At 39.2% G+C, this 19,890-nt stretch overlaps 1 protein-coding gene and 2 long non-coding RNA genes across 3 annotated transcripts; 1 reads left to right on the forward strand and 2 right to left on the reverse strand.

Annotated features, from left to right (window-relative positions):
- Positions 1-1,150: 1,150 nt before the first annotated feature.
- Positions 1,151-12,552, forward strand: LOC119085530. The gene is made up of 3 exons (XM_037195945.1): positions 1,151-1,763; positions 10,491-12,299; positions 12,373-12,552. Exons 1-2 carry the CDS (start codon positions 1,368-1,370, stop codon positions 12,225-12,227), a joined length of 2,133 nt encoding a protein of 710 aa, XP_037051840.1. The 5' UTR covers positions 1,151-1,367; the 3' UTR covers positions 12,228-12,299; positions 12,373-12,552.
- On the reverse strand, positions 3,623-4,141 carry LOC119085538. Its single transcript, XR_005089309.1, has 2 exons — positions 3,938-4,141; positions 3,623-3,862 (listed from the first exon to the last, which is right to left on the reverse strand). It is a non-coding gene; the product is annotated as an uncharacterized LOC119085538 (long non-coding RNA).
- On the reverse strand, positions 9,507-10,229 carry LOC119085539. The gene is made up of 3 exons (XR_005089310.1): positions 9,970-10,229; positions 9,758-9,919; positions 9,507-9,698 (listed from the first exon to the last, which is right to left on the reverse strand). It is a non-coding gene; the product is annotated as an uncharacterized LOC119085539 (long non-coding RNA).
- Positions 12,553-19,890: the final 7,338 nt, after the last annotated feature.

A 19,890-nucleotide genomic window follows, 5' to 3' on the forward strand; every position in this document is an offset into this window, starting at 1 on the left:
ATTAGTGATATCAAACTTATCACCCTCCTTAAATATTGGCGTAATAAAACTCGTTTTCCATTTATCTGGAAAAACTCGTTCTTTCAAAGATTTGTTGAACAATATCTTCAGCGGTAATGACAGCGATTCCGACAAATTCTTGTAAAACATCGTCGGGATATCATCCGGACTCGATACTTTATTTTTATCGAAACCTTTCAGCACGTTCTTGACATCATCAGTACTGAAAATGATATCAGCTTCAGCATCGCCCATACCGTACTCTGCATCCACATCGACAACAACACTTTCAGCTCCATCTCTCAGAAATACTGACTGAAAAAACGACGAAAACAGATTGCAGATAGAGTACCTATCGCTAGCTACTTGATCACCATAATCCATATAGTTAGGCAATGAGTTGGTCTTTCTCAGCGACTTGGTCATTGAAAAAAAGCATTTAGTGTTGGACTTGACTTTACTCTCACAATCACTGACATAATTTGAAAAACAGATCTTTATCTGACTCTTTACTTGCTTCCTAAGATTTGAAAAATTCACATAGTTCTCATTGCGGTTTCAACTTGTCTTTCGCTCTTAATTTCTTCTTGATCAATTTAATTAATTTCGGAGTGTAGAAGACTGGGTATTCTCTCGAAGAGGTACGAACTTTCGGTATACTGTCAATGATCGGTTCCAATAGTTCATAGAATCGGCTAACAGCATCATTTACACCCAATCCACTTAATTCCAAATCCCATTCTACATCGAGCAAACGACCATTCAACTCAGCGTAATTCGCACGCCAAAAATTCTGTCTGTCTCATCCAAATATTTAATTGGACTTACGTTCAAACTTACCATTAATGCTGGATGATGGTCATCTTCGGCTACAATCGGATTCTGACATCTTTCAATTTCGACTTTACTCGGTTCAAAGTTCGTCAATGTAAGATCTAGTTCAGTTATTACTCTTAATTTTGTTCGTTCGTGTTTGGAAACTTCGAGAATTCGCACTCTTTATTTCGATTTAAAAACCATACAAAAGTACCATCTGTCGTCGACCACTGGATTTGTACATACACAACATACATCGCCTCGATCGCCTCTCATGACACGCACCGGCGCATACTCAAAATGAACTTGACATTAACTACTGTCAAACACATAGAATCATCGCCGTTCAACAACAAAACAGTTTCTTTTTTGGATAATTTTGATGCCGTTTGTGTAGAAACAACTAAAAATAAATGAAAATTGTCGGTAGACTGCAATGTTGTCAATATATTTTGACCGAACAATTCAATTTCTTGCATTAACACTGAACATTTGGACGAATCAACAATTTTTAACCTGGTATAGCCGAACGTTCATTTCAAAACAAACAAATGGAAAGTTCCGCCAATCTGGCATCATTCAATGTACCCAAGCTCGGGGCACAAAAACTGAACAAAAACGACTACAGATACCAAAAAGTATACGACACATTCATCAAATGGAAGGAATCGAATGGGATCTCATCGTTCGACGAGGACGTTCTGCTGACGTATTTCGACGAGTTAGCGAAAACTTTAAAATCTTCCTCATTGTGGCACATGTATTCCTTGCTGAAGAGGACGCTTGGCATCTACAATAAGGTCGACATGTCAACGTACAAGCGACTGCTCGGTTTCTTGAAGGAGAAATCGATTGGATTCGACCGCAAGAGGGGCAAAGTTTTCAGTGCCGAAGAAATTAGTCGATTTTTAATGGAAGCTCCGGATGACGATTATTTGGCGATGAAGGTAAGCGTATGTTAGATACTCAATTCGGTTTGTTTGTTAGATCGGTAAAAGAAGTGAAGAACATAGAACCCGATCCGCAGTTGATCCCATGTGATCTAGTATACCTATTGCAATTGTGTGCGACCTCCGTGTGTCCGGAATCCAGTAGAGATATCGAAACACAGATCTGTTGATCCTTCCATTTCATTCCTGGTCATCATGTAAATGTAAATGTCATCATGTAGCCTTTCCGTTGGCGCTAGGAACCTGTCTAGAACGTCAGGTCATATTGCGACAATTTCTGAAGGAACCACCTCATAGTCTCTCAGCATCCCGCGTTTTGATCGAAGAAATTCGTAGCAGTCTCATATTAGATGTGCACCCGTTTCTTCTTCTAGATCGCAGGAACATCTCAGCTTGTTCATGTGCCGAACCAGCCCACAACGTCCAGTAATCGCTCCTACCACACTTCTTATGCGACTCCGGTTACTGGGAAGAGTGTGGACCATGCGGGGTGCTGGAATTTTGGGAACTAACGTGCGACCACCTCAATATTACCGAAAGTCCAGAATGTAACACAAGAAAACCATAGAAAAGCTTACTTACTTAGGCGGGCACTACAACCTACTATTGGTTTTGGCCTCTTCCAGCAATCTTCTCCAATCGGACCTATTCCGCGCCAACGTTCTCCAGTCGTTCACTCTTAGTACTTTTAGATCAGACTCAATTGCATCTTTCCATCTCGCTCTTGGTTATCCTGGGCTGTGCCTTCCATCGGGATTTCTATTTAGCAGTTTCAGTGGTACACGTTCCTCGTTCATTCTTTGTACATGACCGAGCCATCTTATCGATTGATTTTGATGAATTTGACTATATCAGACTCCTTGTAAAGCTGATACAGCTCATGGTTGTATCTTCTTCTCCAGTTGCCGTTCACATTGACACCTCCAAAAATTGATCGAAGAATTCTCCTTTCAAAAACCAAAAGTGTCTGTTCGTCACTTTGTGTCATGCACCAAGCTTCTGATCCATATGCTACAACTGGTCGAATCAGCTATCTGTACAATTCGCACTTAAGGTTGCGGTTGAGTGTTTTTGACCGGATGAGTTTTTGAAGACTGTAGTAACTGTAGCGTTACCCTTCTTCGTATTTCCTCTCCGATGCTAATATCACTATTGACCAGCGACCCAAGGTGAATAAAGCTGTCGACAGTCTCGAAGTGTTTTCCATTCACCTCCAGCGTATGGTCCGTTGGTCTGCCATCAGACAATGAAGTTGTCATGTACTTGGTTTTCTCTCACTGACCTTGAGACCGAACTCAGCACCCCTATCTTCAATTTTCGTGAAATTCTCTTTAACGATGTCAATGTTCCGTCCAATTAAGTCTAGGTCGTCAGCATATCCTAACAACTGACTCAACTTTCTGAAGATTGTACCGCTGGTTTCCACGTCGCTCTCTCTTATCACCTTCTCAAGAACAATGTTGAAGAACAGAGCTACCAGTCCATCGCCTTGTCTAAGTGCTTCCAAGGCTTCGAAGGTATCAGATAGATTGTTCCAAGTTCTGACCTTGGCTCTCAGATGTGACAGAGTCATTCTAGCCAAATGAATAAGTTTTTTGGGGTAACCAAGTTCCACCATCGCATTCCATAGTTTCCTCCGAAAAAACCCTGTCATATGCCGTTTCAAAATCAACAAACAAATGGTGTAGAGCAACAGTGAACTCTCTGCATTTCTCCATGATCTGCCTGATGCTAAACAACTGGTCTGTTGTTGAGCGATCGTTGCGGAATCCACCCTGGTATTCACCGGTTGTTGGTTCCGAATACGTCATGAGACGCTGCCGTAAAATATCCGCAAATATTTTGTACGCTGTGTTCAATAGATTCCTGAATATATTTAACAGCATTTTACAGTATTTATAAAAAAAATAATTCTGCCAAGTTCTTGGAAGGTGGAATTGTACCAAGAATCGATGCAACATTTCCACGCTGAATTGAGAGTGCTAACCGCTGGAACATAAAACTCGTCGCTCTTTTCTCATGAGTAACTTCAGCGATCTTACTTCCAATTGCTTTTATTAGTTTAATTGCTTCTTTGCCAAAAACACCGGACGTCTCTGTGGCGACTGGAATGAAAATTAATTGTTCTCGCAAATCGACGTAGTGTTCGTACTTCTTTTCTTCGTTCGTACTTCTTTTCTTCCGCGTGTTTTGCAGCCCAACCTAATTCTTTTGAAGTTCGATTTATATACGATGATGCAAAAGTATCAGCACAAGTATAGTCCCATAACAGTGATTTTCCTTTGGTCCAAGGTAAGAGACTGAGGCCATCAGGTTTCTTCCCATCTGGTCTGGAACATCCTGGTGGTTCGAGTAAACAAAAAACTTCTGCTGATTTCAATCCTCGTTGCATTAAGTTGTAGAGGGATTCTTTTGAAAAACAGCCTACCGAAATCGGACGCATTTTCCAGTGGACTTTTTTATGTGCCTAGAAAGGACTTCGACCCTGGAACCCAAAACCACTTTCAAAAAAATTCTTCGAAGCTTTTGTGACTGGTGAAAGGTGATCAAAAACCGAAAACTTGCACTTTTCTTACCAAAATTTCTCCAGTTACACGAGCCGTACATGGTCGTGTGGGGTGTCATTAGAAAGGTAATCACATGTACTATTGAGCCGAATAGAGACTCATTGGTTTTAAAATTAATCCACACTGAAATATGTGCAGTTGAAGTTTTCAACAGAAAACTTGCACATTTCTTACCAATATTTCTCTAGTTACACGAGCCGTACATGGTGGTGTGGGGTATCATTTGAAAGGTAATTTTATGTGCTTTTGGGCCAAATAGGGTCTTATGGGGTTTGGATGCATATGCGATGAAATATGGGCACTTAAACATTTCAACTTCTCATATTTCATCCTATATGCTTTCAAACCCCCATAAGACCCTATCTGGCCCAAAAGCACATAAAATTACCTTTCAAATGATATCACACACCACCATGTACGGCTCGTGTAACTGTAGAAATATTGGTAAGAAAAGTGCAAGTTTTCTGTTGAAAACTTCAACTGCACATATTTCAGTGTGGATTAATTTTAAAACCAATGAGTCTCTATTCGGCTCAATAGTACATGTGATTACCTTTCTAATGACACCCCACACGACCATGTACGGCTCGTGTAACTGGAGAAATTTTGGTAAGAAAAGTGCAAGTTTTCGGTTTTTGATCACTTTTCACCAGTAACAAAAGCTGCGAAGAATTTTTTTGAAAGTGGTTTTGGGTTCTAGGGTCGAAGTCCTTTCTAGGCACATATAAAAAGTTCCACTAGAAAACACGCCCGATTTCGGTAGGCTGTTTTTCAAAAGAATCCCTCGTTGAAGTTTCGATGTCGTGGTTGTGTTCCTGAAGCTTTGGAGCAAGATAAACCATGTCTACCGTATTTGTCTACTTTCGATCCACATACACATTTATGGGGCTGTACTATTGGCAAACCAAGACGTAATGCGATAGCTACTCTAAGTTCGTCGTTGTTTAAATGAGTACCAAGCTGCGGTGATGGTAAAGCTTGAAGCCAAACACCCGATTCTTCGGATGAATTTGCCAGCAAACGGGCCTTGTCAATTTTCTCCAGGCCTTTTCTGTAAGATGTAAATTGAAACGTCCGTATATTTCGTTTTTGCATTCATCTGATTCTGTACCTAAAACAGAAATTTCGCACTTTTCATAATTTAATTCTAGGCCTATGTCTTTCGCTTTCTCGATAATGTCTTGTAATGCGTTGAAAACATCATCTGGTGCACCTCCAATTGTAACATCATCAAGATACCAAATGTTGAGATCTAGATTTTGTAAAGACATGACAATATCTTAAAGAACAAGGCTAAATAGAGCGGGTCCAAGAGGATCACCTTGTTGTACTCCTCTTTGAGATAAAATTACATGTTCTCTACAATATACATTTGTTGGATCTCTGTAACACAGCTCTCCAAACTTATAGATTTCTGGTATCGTTGCCTTAACTTTTTGCAATAAAATGTCTCGCCTAGGTTCATTAAAGGCGTTTTTCACATCGACTTTCAAGAAGACACGAACTGACTTATGTTTTGAAGTAAAATTTTAATTTTAATTCCTACTCCCAATTGATGTGGGAGATATAAGTTTGTCAAAACCGAAGCAACTCTGCGACATGCGATTTTAGCGGTAATTCTTCTCCATGTGTTTCCGACGGCGATGGGTCTTATACCTCCAGTTTTTTTTTGTAAGGCTGTCAAAGAGGCACCAAAAAGATATGGGCGTATTTTAATCTATGTTCAATAGATTAATTCCTCTGTAGTTGCTACAATCCAATTTGTCACCCTTCTTATACACTGGACAAATGATTCCGGGTTCCCATTCTTCTGGCATTTCTTCACGTTCCCAAATCTTCACAACCAGCCGTAGGAGATGGAATTTGCATGTAACTATAGACGAAACCGATTTTCATTATCTTTTTCAGCTTTTGAAATTATTAAGGTGGTCTGTCCGTTCCCAAAGTTATGAAAATAAATGAAATGAAAGTTGCAGCACTGCTCATGGTCCACCATCTTCCCAATTCTAGAATTTTGATGAATTTTTGAGGCTCTTATCTTCTCACTTTAGAAATCAAGGAATGTGGAAATTTTTAGCTCTGTACGAAGTACAAAGGGACTTATAGGATCACGATCCCGTGTGTAATTGATGGAATTCGAAGCAGACGGTAAGGGCAAAGTGTTTGCATATGTTCATAGATGACTAATCCTCAATAAAAATTATGTCTGTCCGTCACATCGATATCTTGAGTAAATCAAATCCCCCAAAAAACCCAGAAGGGTAAATGTGACGCAAGTCCTTTATCTTACTTACAAAATAACTGATATCGCTGAGGGTGACGCATTCTGCGCCTGTACGCAAACGTTTTATCAACATAAAAGTGACCCAAAAAGTTTCAGAAAGAAAATTTTACCAAAAAAAAAATTGCGTCACAAAGTGGCAGATGATTCGGCCTTCTTCCGTTTAAATTCCATTATTTCACGACGGATTTTGTCCTATTTTAATTATTTTCATAGCCATGGTTTCCTCAACATCTGCCACTTGTGACGCAATTTTTTTTTTGGTAAAATTTTCTTTTTGAAACTTTTTGGGTCACTTTTATGTTGATAAAACGTTTGCGTACAGGCGCAGAATGCGTCACCCTCACCGATATCAGTTATTTTGTAAGTAAGATAAAGGACTTGCGTCACATTTACCCTTCTGGGTTTTTTGGGGGATATCAGTTCTTTTGGAAGTTTAGGGGTAAGGGTCACTAGTTTTGTAAGCATCTCACGTCGACTACAGCTCAAATCCTTCAAAAAATCCGACGGAAGATAGGTATTGCCAGAGGAATCAACTGTTATCCCAAAATTTAGGAACCAACCTTGGACCACTTCACTTATGGGCATATTTTGTTGAATTTGAACTTTAAAGCCTCGTCAATTCTCCGCTATCAAAATTTTTTCTCCGCCAATAACGGATTTGTTCCACAGTTTTTCCGGCTCTTTCCATCCCCGAAAGTTTTGGTTGTCCTCCCACATAACTCGGCGGTTCGCTGATAGTAAATTTTCAGAATCTGTAAAATCGTCTATCAGCGGACGCCTGAGTTTCTATGGTAAACGAATAAAACTTGGTGGAGACAAATGGAACAAATCCGTTGTTGGCGGAGAAAAAATTTTGATAGCGGAGATCGCCGTAGAATATGGGTTTGAAAATGCAGACCTCCGCCAATTGCAATAGTTTTGTATGACCAGTTACCTCAGATCAAATTTTTAACACTTTGAGGCAATAGAGGAAGGATCAGTCTAATGCCTGAAACTACGATTTTTTCTTGAAACTAGAGTTTTCAGTCTTAAAAATTGTAACGCAACAGACCGTTATTGGCAAAATCTGCCCTTATATAGAAAATAAACTAAATCCATCAAAAAATCCGATGGAAGTTAGGAAGTGCCAGAGGAATCATCTGTCATCCCAAAATTTAGGAACCAACCTTGGAACAACTCAATTATATCGAAAATAACCCAAATCTATCGAAAAATCCATTGGAAGTTAGAAAGTGCCAGAGGAACTTCCCACCTGCTTCATACAAAGTTACGAAAATCTAGAGGTTGGTCACTATTACATAAAAGCGTACACTGTGGTCACTTTCAGACGACAACACTTTCGATAACCAACAACTTTGCCGAAGAAACCAACTTTCCATCTACTTCACACAAAAAGTTACAAAAATCGAGGGGATGGTCACTATTACATAAAAGCGTACACTGTGGTCACTTTCAGACGACAACACTTTCGATAACCAACAACTTTGCCGAAGAAACCAACTTTCCATCTGCTTCACACAAAAAGTTATAAAAATCTAAGGGGTGGTCACTAATACATAAAAGCGTACACTGTGGTCACTTTCAGACGACAACTTTATCGATAGCCAACAACTTTGCCGAAGAAACCAACTTTCCATCTGCTTCACACAAAAAGTTATAAAAATCGAGGGGGTGGTCACTAATACATAAAAGCGTACACTGTGGTCACTTACACACAACCACTCTTTCTATACCGAACAACTTTGCCGAAGAAACCAAGTGTCCAACTTTCAAAGCAACCGAGATAAACTCAAAATCATCACCGATCGCTGTACGTTGGAGTAGCTCATAAACTTTTTTTTCTTTGATTCGTACCGTCCATACCTTTCATTTGATGTATCGCACGCCTCTGTAGCATTTAAAACAGCCGCTACACAATTGTAAACGCGTTGACAGGTATGGAAACTTCCGGGAGCCCTAGCTCCCAAGATATGAGCTTTTTCCAACTTTTGAAAATTCCATTCTTATTTTTGGGTCATTATTAGCCTATAACCAAAATTTCAGGAAAATCTATAGAAACGTTTAGGAGTTCCTGGATCCCGGAATCCTGGAACTAACTAACTAACTAAGTAACTAACTAACTAACGTAGGCGATTTCAGTTATCTGAAAAAACGAAATTTTGCTTATTTTCATACAAACATCAATATTTCGAAGTTCAATATCTCGGCCAATTTTGAAGCTGCAGTAACGTGTGATAGCTCGTTGAACTCGTATGGATTCCAGATATCCTAGTTTGGGGGTCGTTGGAGTTAAGGGGGAGAAGTCAAAAAGTTGCTGTAAATATGCTCCGCCGTCCCCAATTTTTTTTTTAAAACATTTTTGATAGTGGACTTGCGTCACGCCCGCTAACTAACGTGCGGACATGATCCGATTCCAAAATTTAGAAATCTAGAATATTTACGAAGTCTTTGTGTTAACGCAGTAACTTATCATGCTTTGATTGTACATAGAAATAGTGAAAGACATTAGTATTTTCAGGTAAACTAAAAATATTATCCCCAACACCACTTATAAAATTAATAATGCATCGAGGAATATCAGCCAGCCACAACCTATTAGTTATCTATACAAATGAATGCGTGCATCTGCTAGCACCTGTACTCAATCCTAAAGCCTAATCTTTAAACTCACTGTAAATGTAGAATCCCAGTTGGTGAAAACTTCTGTGTAAGACGTATCAGGTACTCTTGCATTACATAGCAAAATGATTACTCCTTCACTGCAAAGTGTCCTCAAACTTACTTTGATCATGTTCACCATTTCCGATCCAAGGTATTTTTTGTTGACAAGAGAGTCCAACACTTTATAGACCATTCCCATACGTATCATTTTGTTTCTTCAATCGTTGGACCTCTGCTTTAAGATGTTTAATTTGATTTTGTTTTTGATGTAGGGCTCGTTTGAGTACATCAACTTCAACAGATTTGGTTTTTATATCTCCTGGATATCGTATTGCGCTTTTCGGAGGGTGAGGCTCTCTGTTTTCTTTGTAAAGATCTTCATCTTCATCACAATCAGAGACTAAATACTCCAATTTACGCCTAAAACATGTATTTTTGGTACTAAGGTGCTGATAGGTTAACTTAAATTTGTAACTTACGTCGATCCTGGCGACGTCATAGCAGGAAAATATACTGGATCATCAAACTCATCGAAATGTAAACTGCAAATCCGTGCATCGCTTTGCCAAATAACAGTTTGTTTGTTAAACATTTTGATATTTGAAATCCATTTGTTTCGTTTTGCTTCGTCCTTCGGAAAACTAAAATAACAATTTACTAATCAAGATATTATGATCACAATTGCCTATACCGGCGAAAGGAAATGTTGCTTTGCACAATTTGTTCATCAACACGCACATAATATGTGGATTGGCATCCATTAATGCAGCACTTTGCCCCTGGCATCTTAAATCTTATTAGAATTCGAATGTAAACAAATTACATGTGCTCGGCGTATTTTTAATTTGACAGTTTGACGTATGACAGGGTCAATAAATATTACATATATAGGGTTGTCCAGGTATAGGCCACAAGGGTAGATGATAAAACGACAAAACGCCATCTCGCCAACTTTCGAGTGTAACTCTATGTTGAATACCGAATGGAATGTGGAGGAAAAACATTTTAAATTTGGTTCCTAGGACTAAGGACGCTCCTCAGCCCTAACTGTATTTTGCATATAACTCGAGTAAATTTGATCCGATTTTCCTAATTTTCGTTTTATTTGTAAGGTAGTCGAAGAACGAATAGAATGTTGTTGAAAAAACTTTGAAGTTTTGGTCCTTGGACTCTGCCCTATGTGTATTCATATTGACTCTCGTTTCATTGCAGACAATGATGATATTCGGCGTGACTGGTGGATGCAGAGGCTTTGACTTATTGGCAGTCAAAATTGATTATTTGACGGATTACGGGAATGAAATAATCGTCAACATTCCGGATCCGAAGAAGAACACCGCCAAATTATTCGTAATCACCGGCGACTATGCGAAATTCGTGCGCAAATATATGCAGCTGCGACCGGCTGAAACGACGACAGACCGATTCTTCCTGAAATACAGTCAAGGAGAGTGTGAGAATCAAGTGATCGCCAGAAAGAGGATATTGATTGTGCCGAAAGAAATCGCGAAGTTCCTCAACTTAGACGACTACAAATCGTACACCGGACACAGCTTTCAACCGCCCAATGCCGGGAAGAAACGCCTTCGACCGCTGTCGAATCTGTTTAATGAGACGTCGTCAGATGCGTCTGAGCGAATGGCCGATAACGGTACAAAGCTGGACAACGTAGTCATTAAATCTGAACGTGACGAACTACCGACTGTCTCTGGCGGCATACTTTATAGGATAACGAAGCTAGATGAACATCAGAGCCATAGACCAATCATACCGATGTTACAGGGAACGGTTTCTTTGATAAAACGGAAACCGCTTCTGTACACGGGAATGCAGACGAGTCGTTTTGTGCGTCTGCAAAAATTGGCCGACGAATGGAACTTTCCCGAATTGAAATTGCTGCTGACACTGCGTAAGCTTCATCTGGATGAAGAGTTCGAAATCCTCGGCGATGCATTCGATCTGGACAAGTCAACAAGCGAACAATACTATCACGAGTCGAGACATACGGTGCTGGGGCTTGTTGACAGACTGGACAACACATTAACGTCAACGAGTGCTCCCGATCCGGCAACAAATTCCCAATTCGAAGCACTATTCGAGCCCGTCATAAAATTGGAAAAGTGCGACCGTCCGCTCATCTCGGATCCGATCGCAGTCGACGACTCCATTGCAGTTGATGAGTTATACGCACTTGACGATTCCGCTGCCGAAACGATTGCCGATGACTGTGACGACATTGGCTTTGGTTTACCAACAGTGCCAACGGAAGAGGAGACAGGGTGGCTGTCCGACGACATACGAAAACGAACGGGCGAATGCAGCGTGTGCCATAAATTCTACGTGCCACGTCTGCTCAATTCGCACATGGAAACTGTCCACTTCAATCTTTCCAATTTGAACCGCACCATTTGCGGTCTGTGTTGGCAGGAATTCGCTACGCAAACGCTCCTCAGAAAACACCAAAAAGAAGTGCACCGCGGTTGTAGCCACGGCTGTGATATTTGCGGTAAAAGATTCGCATCGAAGCAATACCTCAGTGTGCACATATTGACCAGGCACACTCAGCTGAAGACATATCTGTGCGACACATGCGGTGAAGGATTTGCGGTTCCAGTTTTGCTGCAATATCACATGAAACAGAAACACCCGATTCATGGTCATGACTGTCATTTGTGCAAAATGAAATTTGTTACGGCTGCCGCGTTGAACGATCATTGTGTGGCACGTCATACGGAGGAGCGCCGGTTCAAGTGCGACTTTAAAGGCTGCGGAAAGACATTTAAGTGGCGAACATCGTTCAAATCACACCGAAGAGTGCACGCTAGCGATAAGTACGAATGTTCGGTCTGTTTGAAGCGATTCAGTTTCAAGGGGAATTTGCGCAACCATTTGAAGATGATTCATAACAAAATTGTGGCCAACGAGTGTCTTACCAGCAAAATTATTTAAAGACCGGAAAAGCAGCACCATTCATCCGTTCTCAGTGGAGCGCAATGGTAATTTTCTCCAGACTTCATGTCTTACGTGATAGCGGATAAGTGGTTCACACAAATAACACAAAACACGACAGAGTTTATTTTACTCTGCCTAAACACAAAACCAACGCCACATCATCGAAAATTAGTGGTAGTAGTGTGCTCCAAAGTGTCCAATAAATTTTATTCGTGTCCTAAATCCTTAATCCTAAATTAATATTAAGTCGACTTTAAATGAAAACAAATGAATGGAATGAATGAATCAAAGAATATTAAATGTGGATTGTAATAATCGGAAACATTGGTTTTGGCCTGGCTCTTACATTTAACAGTTCATCACGAACAACGTGCGTGACCTTCAGGATTGTGTTGCTAGATTGATACTTAGTTGGTCTTTGTGGGACCACACTAGAAAAGCGAAAAGAGTGTCGGCTGCATATTTTGGCTCAGCACTCAGCACCGTTCTCTGAATTATATTTTTCAAAAGCATATTCGGGTCAACCCTTCGTGAGTTAGAGCCGCCTAAGCGTTTTAAGGAGGTCTTTTATGGATATTTACGGCAAAATAAACGATGGAAATGTAAATGAAACGGCAAAAGATAGGTATTGTCGATACCGATCCAGAAAAGTTTATTAAATTCGGGTGAGTGGACCGTGAGTTATTTTGTATATAACTCGAGTAAATCTCATCCAATTTTGCTAGTTTTTGTCTTATATGGAAGGTAATTGGATACCGAATAGAATGCGGTGAGAAAAAAGTTTCAGATGTCGGTCCTAGGACTAAGGCCGCTCCTCGGTCCTAAGTGTATTTTGCATATAACTCGAGTAAATTTCATCAGATTTTCCTAATTTTTGTTTTAGTTGAAGATCCAATAAAATGTTGTTGACCAAATTTTAAAGGAAGAGACTATTGGCACCGGGATATTCTTAGATATCTCCTGGCATTTATCGCTACACTTGATACATCAAATGAAAGGTATTTACAAGGTATTTACATTTTAAATATGTGCCGGTGAAAGTCAGTGTTTCATTTCGACAGATGTGACCATAATATCAACGAATATCAACGCCTGTCTGTCAGAGTGCACGATAAATTGAGTAAATGTAATCCGATTTTGAAATGTATTTTTTCCCTGAAAGGAAATCATAATTATGAGATTCCGGGCTTTTGGGTTCAGACCCTCATTATGAGTCCAAATGATAGGTACTGACGATACCAATCGACTAATAAAAGGTTAGGAACGAGATAGAGGCCTCATTTCTTTACAGAAAGACATGGAATTGAACAGAGAGAGACTCAAAATGTTGAAGACGTTTCTAGTGCTTGTGGAGCGTCCAGGATATTCCACCAAAGTCAGAAAATAGTAGATTCCTTGGAATTCCTGATGAATCTCAAGGATTTATAGTCTGGTCATCTGTTTTTTTTTTAATGGAAGAGTTGAAGAGAGTCATTACAGAAGTACTATGACGAAAGTCATTCACATTGGAATATTCCTTTGTTGTTACTAAGGGTCTTACATGCATAGCTAGAGAATTCTGGAGAATAGGTCTACTTCGATTGGGTTTTTTCTGTTGAAGGGACGAGCTAGGACGTAATTGTGTTAATCCGATGAGGGTCCCCACCCGAGCATTTTTCTGGCTGCTTCCAGAGTAGTTATAATGTTTCTGGGCTGTTTTTGGGAGTATCTTTTATATTTCTATAGAATTCATGGGATTAGGTCTACTTCCATTGAGTTTTTTTACATGCAGTAGACTAGCAAGAACATAATGGAGTTGATAGCATGTGGGTTCCACACCTGAGTTTCTTTCCATGGCTGTTTCTGGTAGTCCCCTGTACATTTCTATAGAATTCTTGGTATTAGGTCTACTTCCATTGGGTTTTTTATGTTCAAGAGACTAGTAAGAACATAATGGAGTTGACCATAGGTGAATTCCACACCTGAGCATTCTTCCGTGGCTGTTTCTGGTATTCGCATTTATATATCTGCAGAATATAGGGATTAGGTCTACTTCCATTGGGTTTTTTTACGTTCAAGAGACTAGGAAGAACATTATGAAGTTGTGTGTGATCCATATCTGAGCATTTTTTCACAGCGTTGCCGAGGATGATTCTAATTTTTAAAGAATACTAGATTTTCGGCTAAGAGAAGGGAGGTCTCATTAATTCATGAATAAGCTTTGTAAGCGATCTAATCTTTTATGAGGAAATTTGGGTATCACTTCCTTCGGTTAGATCCTGTGATGTTTACCGAACACGGTACTTACCCTACTTTCTGCACCTCCAGATCCAGCAATTTTCGAAAATTCTGTATGGTAACACTGACCGCTCAGACTATAAATAGACTGATCGAGTACATAATTTGGTCATTTAGAATTAGTCGGTTGAAAACGAGATTGATAAAAAAACCATTTTGCCAGTTAGCATACTTCGTATTCAAATTAATTGACAATTTTGTAGTACATACAATCGAGCCAATACAATTAATTTAATTTTTAAGGTTCAAGCTTTGAAAGACAAATCTTGCAAATCATAACAAATCTAATATTAATTCATTCCAAACAATTCCTTGGACTCAGAAGGAGGATCTTCGTGTGATCGTTTAACTCTGTCATTTATAAGTATCAGAGGAACAGCTGGATCCGATAAATCAACGGATCGGTTGAAAACGTCCAGTAGTCGATGCTCTCTGTTGCTCTGCCTAGCATGAGCGATGCTGTTTTTCCGATAATATTTGTGCATCGACTCTGCAGCGTCCTCCGCGAAATAAGCCACCCCATGCCGAAGCATCTTGTGAACCGAGTAGTTCATTTTTGCCCAGTCATACGTTTTGAAGTAAAGTTTGTACGTTTCTGTACAATATTGCTCGAGGCTCACCATGTTAACTCCTTCCTTTTGTCGGAATGCTAAACAAATGTACCACAAACACTTAACAAGATCTTCGTTGATGTCAAGAATCTTCGCCAGTGTTGAGTAATTGCTCAAACACTTCATCGCTGTATTTCCAGTGGGTGAGGTGCAACTTCCATGCTGCACTTCACCGACTCGCCCTAATCCCTAGAGTAGACCTAATCCCTAGAATTCTGTAGATATATACATGAGAATACCAGAAACAGCCACGGAAGAATGCTCAGATGTGGAATTCACCTATGGTCAACTCCATTATGTTCTTACTAGTCTCCTGCATGTAAAAAACTCAATGGAAGTAGACCTAATCCCATGAAATCTATAGAAATATAAAAGATACTCCCAAAAACAGCCCAGAAACATTATAACTACTCTGGAAACAGCCAGAAAAATGCTCGGGTGGGGACACAAATACGTCCTAGCTATGTATAGAAGACCCCCAGTAACAACCAAGGAATGAACCAATATGAATGACTTTCGTCATAGTACTTCTGTAATGATTCTCTTCATCTCTTCCATTAAAAAAAAAAACAGATGACCAGACTATAAATCCTTGAGATTCATCAGGAATTCCAAGGAATCTACTATTCCCTGACTTTGGTGGAATATCCTGGACCCTCCACAAGCACTAGTGACGTCTTCAACATTTTGAGTTACTCTTTGTTCAATTCCATGTCTTTCTGTAAAGAAATGAGGTCTCTATCTCGTTCCTAGCGTTTTCCTTGATGTTTTCAAGATTTTGGAACGATTGAGGTGGTCTGTTGTAGAACATCAGAAATGCAGAACCTCATATGGTCCACCATCTTCTTAATTATGGAATTCAAGGAATTTGGAGGATTTTTGAAATCAGTCAAAAAACCCTTAAAGGTAAATGTGACGCAAGTCTTTTGTCTTACTTACAAAATAACTGATATCGCTGAGGGTGACGCATTGTGCGTCATACGCAAAAGTTTTATCAACAAAAAATTGACTCAAAAAATTTGTGAAAGAAAGTTTTACTAAAAGAAATTTGAGTCACAAGTTGCAGATGATTCGGCTTTCTTCCGTGTAAATTCTTTCAGTACATTTTTTAACCATTTTTCTAACAATAGTTTCCTCAACATCTGCCACTTGTGACGCAAATTTCTTTTAGTAAAACTTTCTTTCACAAATTTTTTGAGTCAATTTTTTGTTGATAAAACTTTTGTACATACGTTTGTAACACGTCGAATTGGACTACCTGAGTAAGGGGAAACCGATTGTGGTTGTCTAGAGATGCCAAATCCGCGAAAAAAAATGTCCATCTGTCCGTCTGTCTGTCTGCACGATTACTTGAGTAAAACGCATCCGATTTTGAAAATTCTTTTTTTCCCTGTTTGGTAATGTCAAAAGACAGGCTAAGTTCGAAGATGAGTGATTTTAGATCGACCCCTCCCGAGCTGTGGCCCAATAAGTGCTTTACGGTTTTTCGAAGATATCTCCGGACATTTAAACGTTAAACTTGTAAGTGATACGTCAAAAAAAAGGTATTTACAATACCGATCGACAAAAAAAAAGTTTATGGAAATCGGATGACCGACTCGTGAGTTAGACCCCTTGGTGTGAAACAGGCACAGGGCGGGAAGCATTTTTTGCTTGTAGGTCGGCCAAATTTGAACATATTTCGTCTGTTTTCACTTTATTAGATAGGTATTGACCGTACCAATCAGGGAAAAAAAAGTTCATGAAATTATGTTCTCCGGAGCGTGAGCTAGGTCTCTTGAAGTGAGCTCTTATCTGGCTACTCGGAAGTACAGTGAACGTGGTGTATTTTGAGAATATCTCGAGTAAATTTTGACCGAATTTCTTGAATTTTTTTTTTGTTTGAAAGGTATTAACGAATGTAAAGCGTCGGTACTATTTCCGGTCTCCTAATAAAATGGCTGCCGGCGGCCATATTGGATTTTAGTAAAAACGATATAAAGTGGTAAAATTTGTACTTAGATAGTTTCTGTTAACATGGAAATAATTATTTATGTGTGTGCGGTTTCAGGAATTCATTTATGGACATCTATATATACCTATATACAGCTATATTGAGCTATATACAGGCATATAGAGCTATATAATAGCATATATTTATCTGTGAAATGTTTATTTATAGTGAAATATAGTTAAATATAGCGGTACATAGCTGTTTAAATAGGAATTTTTGAAATTTGACTTCGTACGGGGCTGTCTATATTGCCTCCGGCAATTTAGTTGTATATGATAACAAGGCAAAGAGTGGATAATGTAACTGATTTTAAAGGGAGAATAGTTTTTCAGCAGAGAAGAAGGCTCTTGATACGAATAGGTGTTTCGTACGGGTCGGCGTTAGCTATGTTTTTTTTTAGAGACGACGAAAGCAATTTTATACGACCCGTAACACAAAAGATAAGGGAAGAAATAAAAGCGATAAATCTAAAATAAGAATTGATCACTTGAAAATAAAAATGATTGCAGGAAAATAAGAATGTGATCACAACCAGTTTTTCAAATATAACACTACGAAATAAGATTCTATCAACCTAAAATAAGAAGTGATCACAAGTAGTACCTACCACCCGCTAAATCAAATGTGATCACTAAAAATAAAGAATTTGATCACTAAAAATAAAGAATTTGATCACTAAAAGTCCGAACGAATACACATAAAAAGCGTTTTAACACGCCGAGCGATCCGGCCCATTGCCCCGGAGCGAAGCGGAGGGCCGCAATGCGAGCCGGGCGCCGGAACGGTGTTGGTAACTTAGGAGTTAATTTTTTTTCTCTCGCATCGTCTAATAATTAGTCTGTGTAATTCATTGCACATAAAAAGCGTTTTAACACGCCGAGCGATCCGGCCCATTGCCCCGTAGCGAAGCGGAGGGCCGCAATGCGAGCCGGGCGCCGGAACGGTGTTGGTAACTTAGGTGTTAATTTTTTTTTCTCTTGCATCGTCTAATAATCAAACAGAATAATATCCTTATTTCTTGCAATCAAATTTTTTATTTTGCACGATCATTTCTTTATTTTTTGTAATCAAATTCGTATAATTGTAGATCATTTCTTATTTCGAGACGATCATATGTTAGTGGTAAAATTGCATATATTTAGTGATCAAATTCTTATTTTTTGGTGATCAAATTCTATTTTTATTGCTATCATAAAAAAATTGTGATCATTTCTCTTTTTCTAGTGATCATTTCCTATTTTCTTGTGATCATTTCTTATTAAATAGCTATCACTTTAATTACATGCCAAAAGATAATACCAAAACCACATTTGAAACAGGAGAATCCAACTACCCGACAATTTTCATATTTGCCACCGTTTTCTGCTTCTAAAACACTGAGACTTTGTCGAAGACACCAACCTTAAAATTGAAACAGTTTTCAAATTTTGGTCATTTCGCCCGTATTCTACTCCCAAAACTCTGAGACTTTGCCGAAGAATCCAACCGTCCATCTGCCACAGTTCCCGAGATAAGTCTGAAAACTGATAGTGACCAAATTTTAACAATTTTTGTACATACTGCTCTATTCTACTCCCAAAACTCTGAGACTTTGCCGAAGAAACCAACCTTCCATCTGCCTCAGTTCCCGAGATAATTCTAAAAACTGATAGTGACCAAATTTTTCCCGCTGCCCAACATACACCGAAATTGACTAAATTTTTCCAGCTGCCCAACCATACCACACAATTTCCAACAAGAAACACATCCCAAAACAACACACATGGCCATCAATTTTATGTGCCAAAATATACAAAACACACACACACATATACAAATTGGCTTTTATATGGCATTTGTATGGAGACTTTGGGGAGCTCCAGCTCCCAAGATATGGGTTTTTTCCAACTTTTGAAAATTCCATTCTTATTTTTGGGCCATTATTAGCCTATAACCAAAATTTCAGGAAAATCTATAGAAACGTTTAGGAGTTCCTGGATCCTGGAACTAACTAACTAACTAACTAACTAACGTAGGCGATTTCAGTTATCTGAAAATTCGAAATTTTGCTTATTTTCATACAAAAATCAATATTTCGAAGTTCAATATCTCGACCAATTTTGAAGCTGCAGTAACGTGTGATAGCTCGTTGAACTCGTATTGATGCCCAGATATCTAAATCCAAATATCTAAGTTTGGGGGTCGTTGGAGTTAAGAGGGAGAACTAAAAAAGTTGCTGTAAATATTCTCCGCCGTCCTCAAAAAAATTTTGTTAAAACATTTTTGGTAGTGGACTTGCGTCACGCCCGCTTATACTAACGTGCGGGCATGATTTTTAGGATTCCTTTCTGGTCTTTTGGGATTGGTTAGGTGATAAATTCGAGGGGCCACAGAACATTCTGTGTCCACGAGAGCGGCGCAAAATGTCTTGACGGTTTCTAGTAGAGTTCGATGCCCTGATTACGAAAAGCTCGGGTCCCAGGCTGGATTCCTGGTCGTTTTCGAGAAAAGAGGGGGGAAGTACAGGGTGCAGCACTTTGGTTTTCGAGTCTTTTCGGCCAGATAAAACAAAATATCTAGTCAAATTATAATTGGAATCGATAGGGAATAAATTTCCTATATTATAGAACTTTTTCCGATTTTTGAGACATCACAGGGTGGTTGTAAAATATCCCCAAAGTCAAAAAATATTTTCGAGTACCGATTTTTTCACTGTTTTTTGCATTTTTGAACCTGAAAAAAATATTTTATGCAGAATAAATGTTCTACGGTTTTGAAGTCCGGAAAATTCTATATCGAT

The sequence above is a fragment of the Bradysia coprophila genome, unplaced genomic scaffold (assembly GCF_014529535.1).
Source record: "Bradysia coprophila strain Holo2 unplaced genomic scaffold, BU_Bcop_v1 contig_94, whole genome shotgun sequence".
In the NCBI taxonomy this organism is placed as follows: domain Eukaryota; kingdom Metazoa; phylum Arthropoda; class Insecta; order Diptera; family Sciaridae; genus Bradysia; species Bradysia coprophila.

Coding starts and splice junctions, on each gene's coding strand:
- LOC119085530 (XM_037195945.1), top strand. CDS start 1,368: ATGGAAAGTTCCGCCAATCTGGCATCATTCAATGTACCCAAGCTCGGG. Junction 1,764..10,490: donor ACGATTATTTGGCGATGAAG/GTAAGCGTATGT, acceptor GTTTCATTGCAG/ACAATGATGATATTCGGCGT.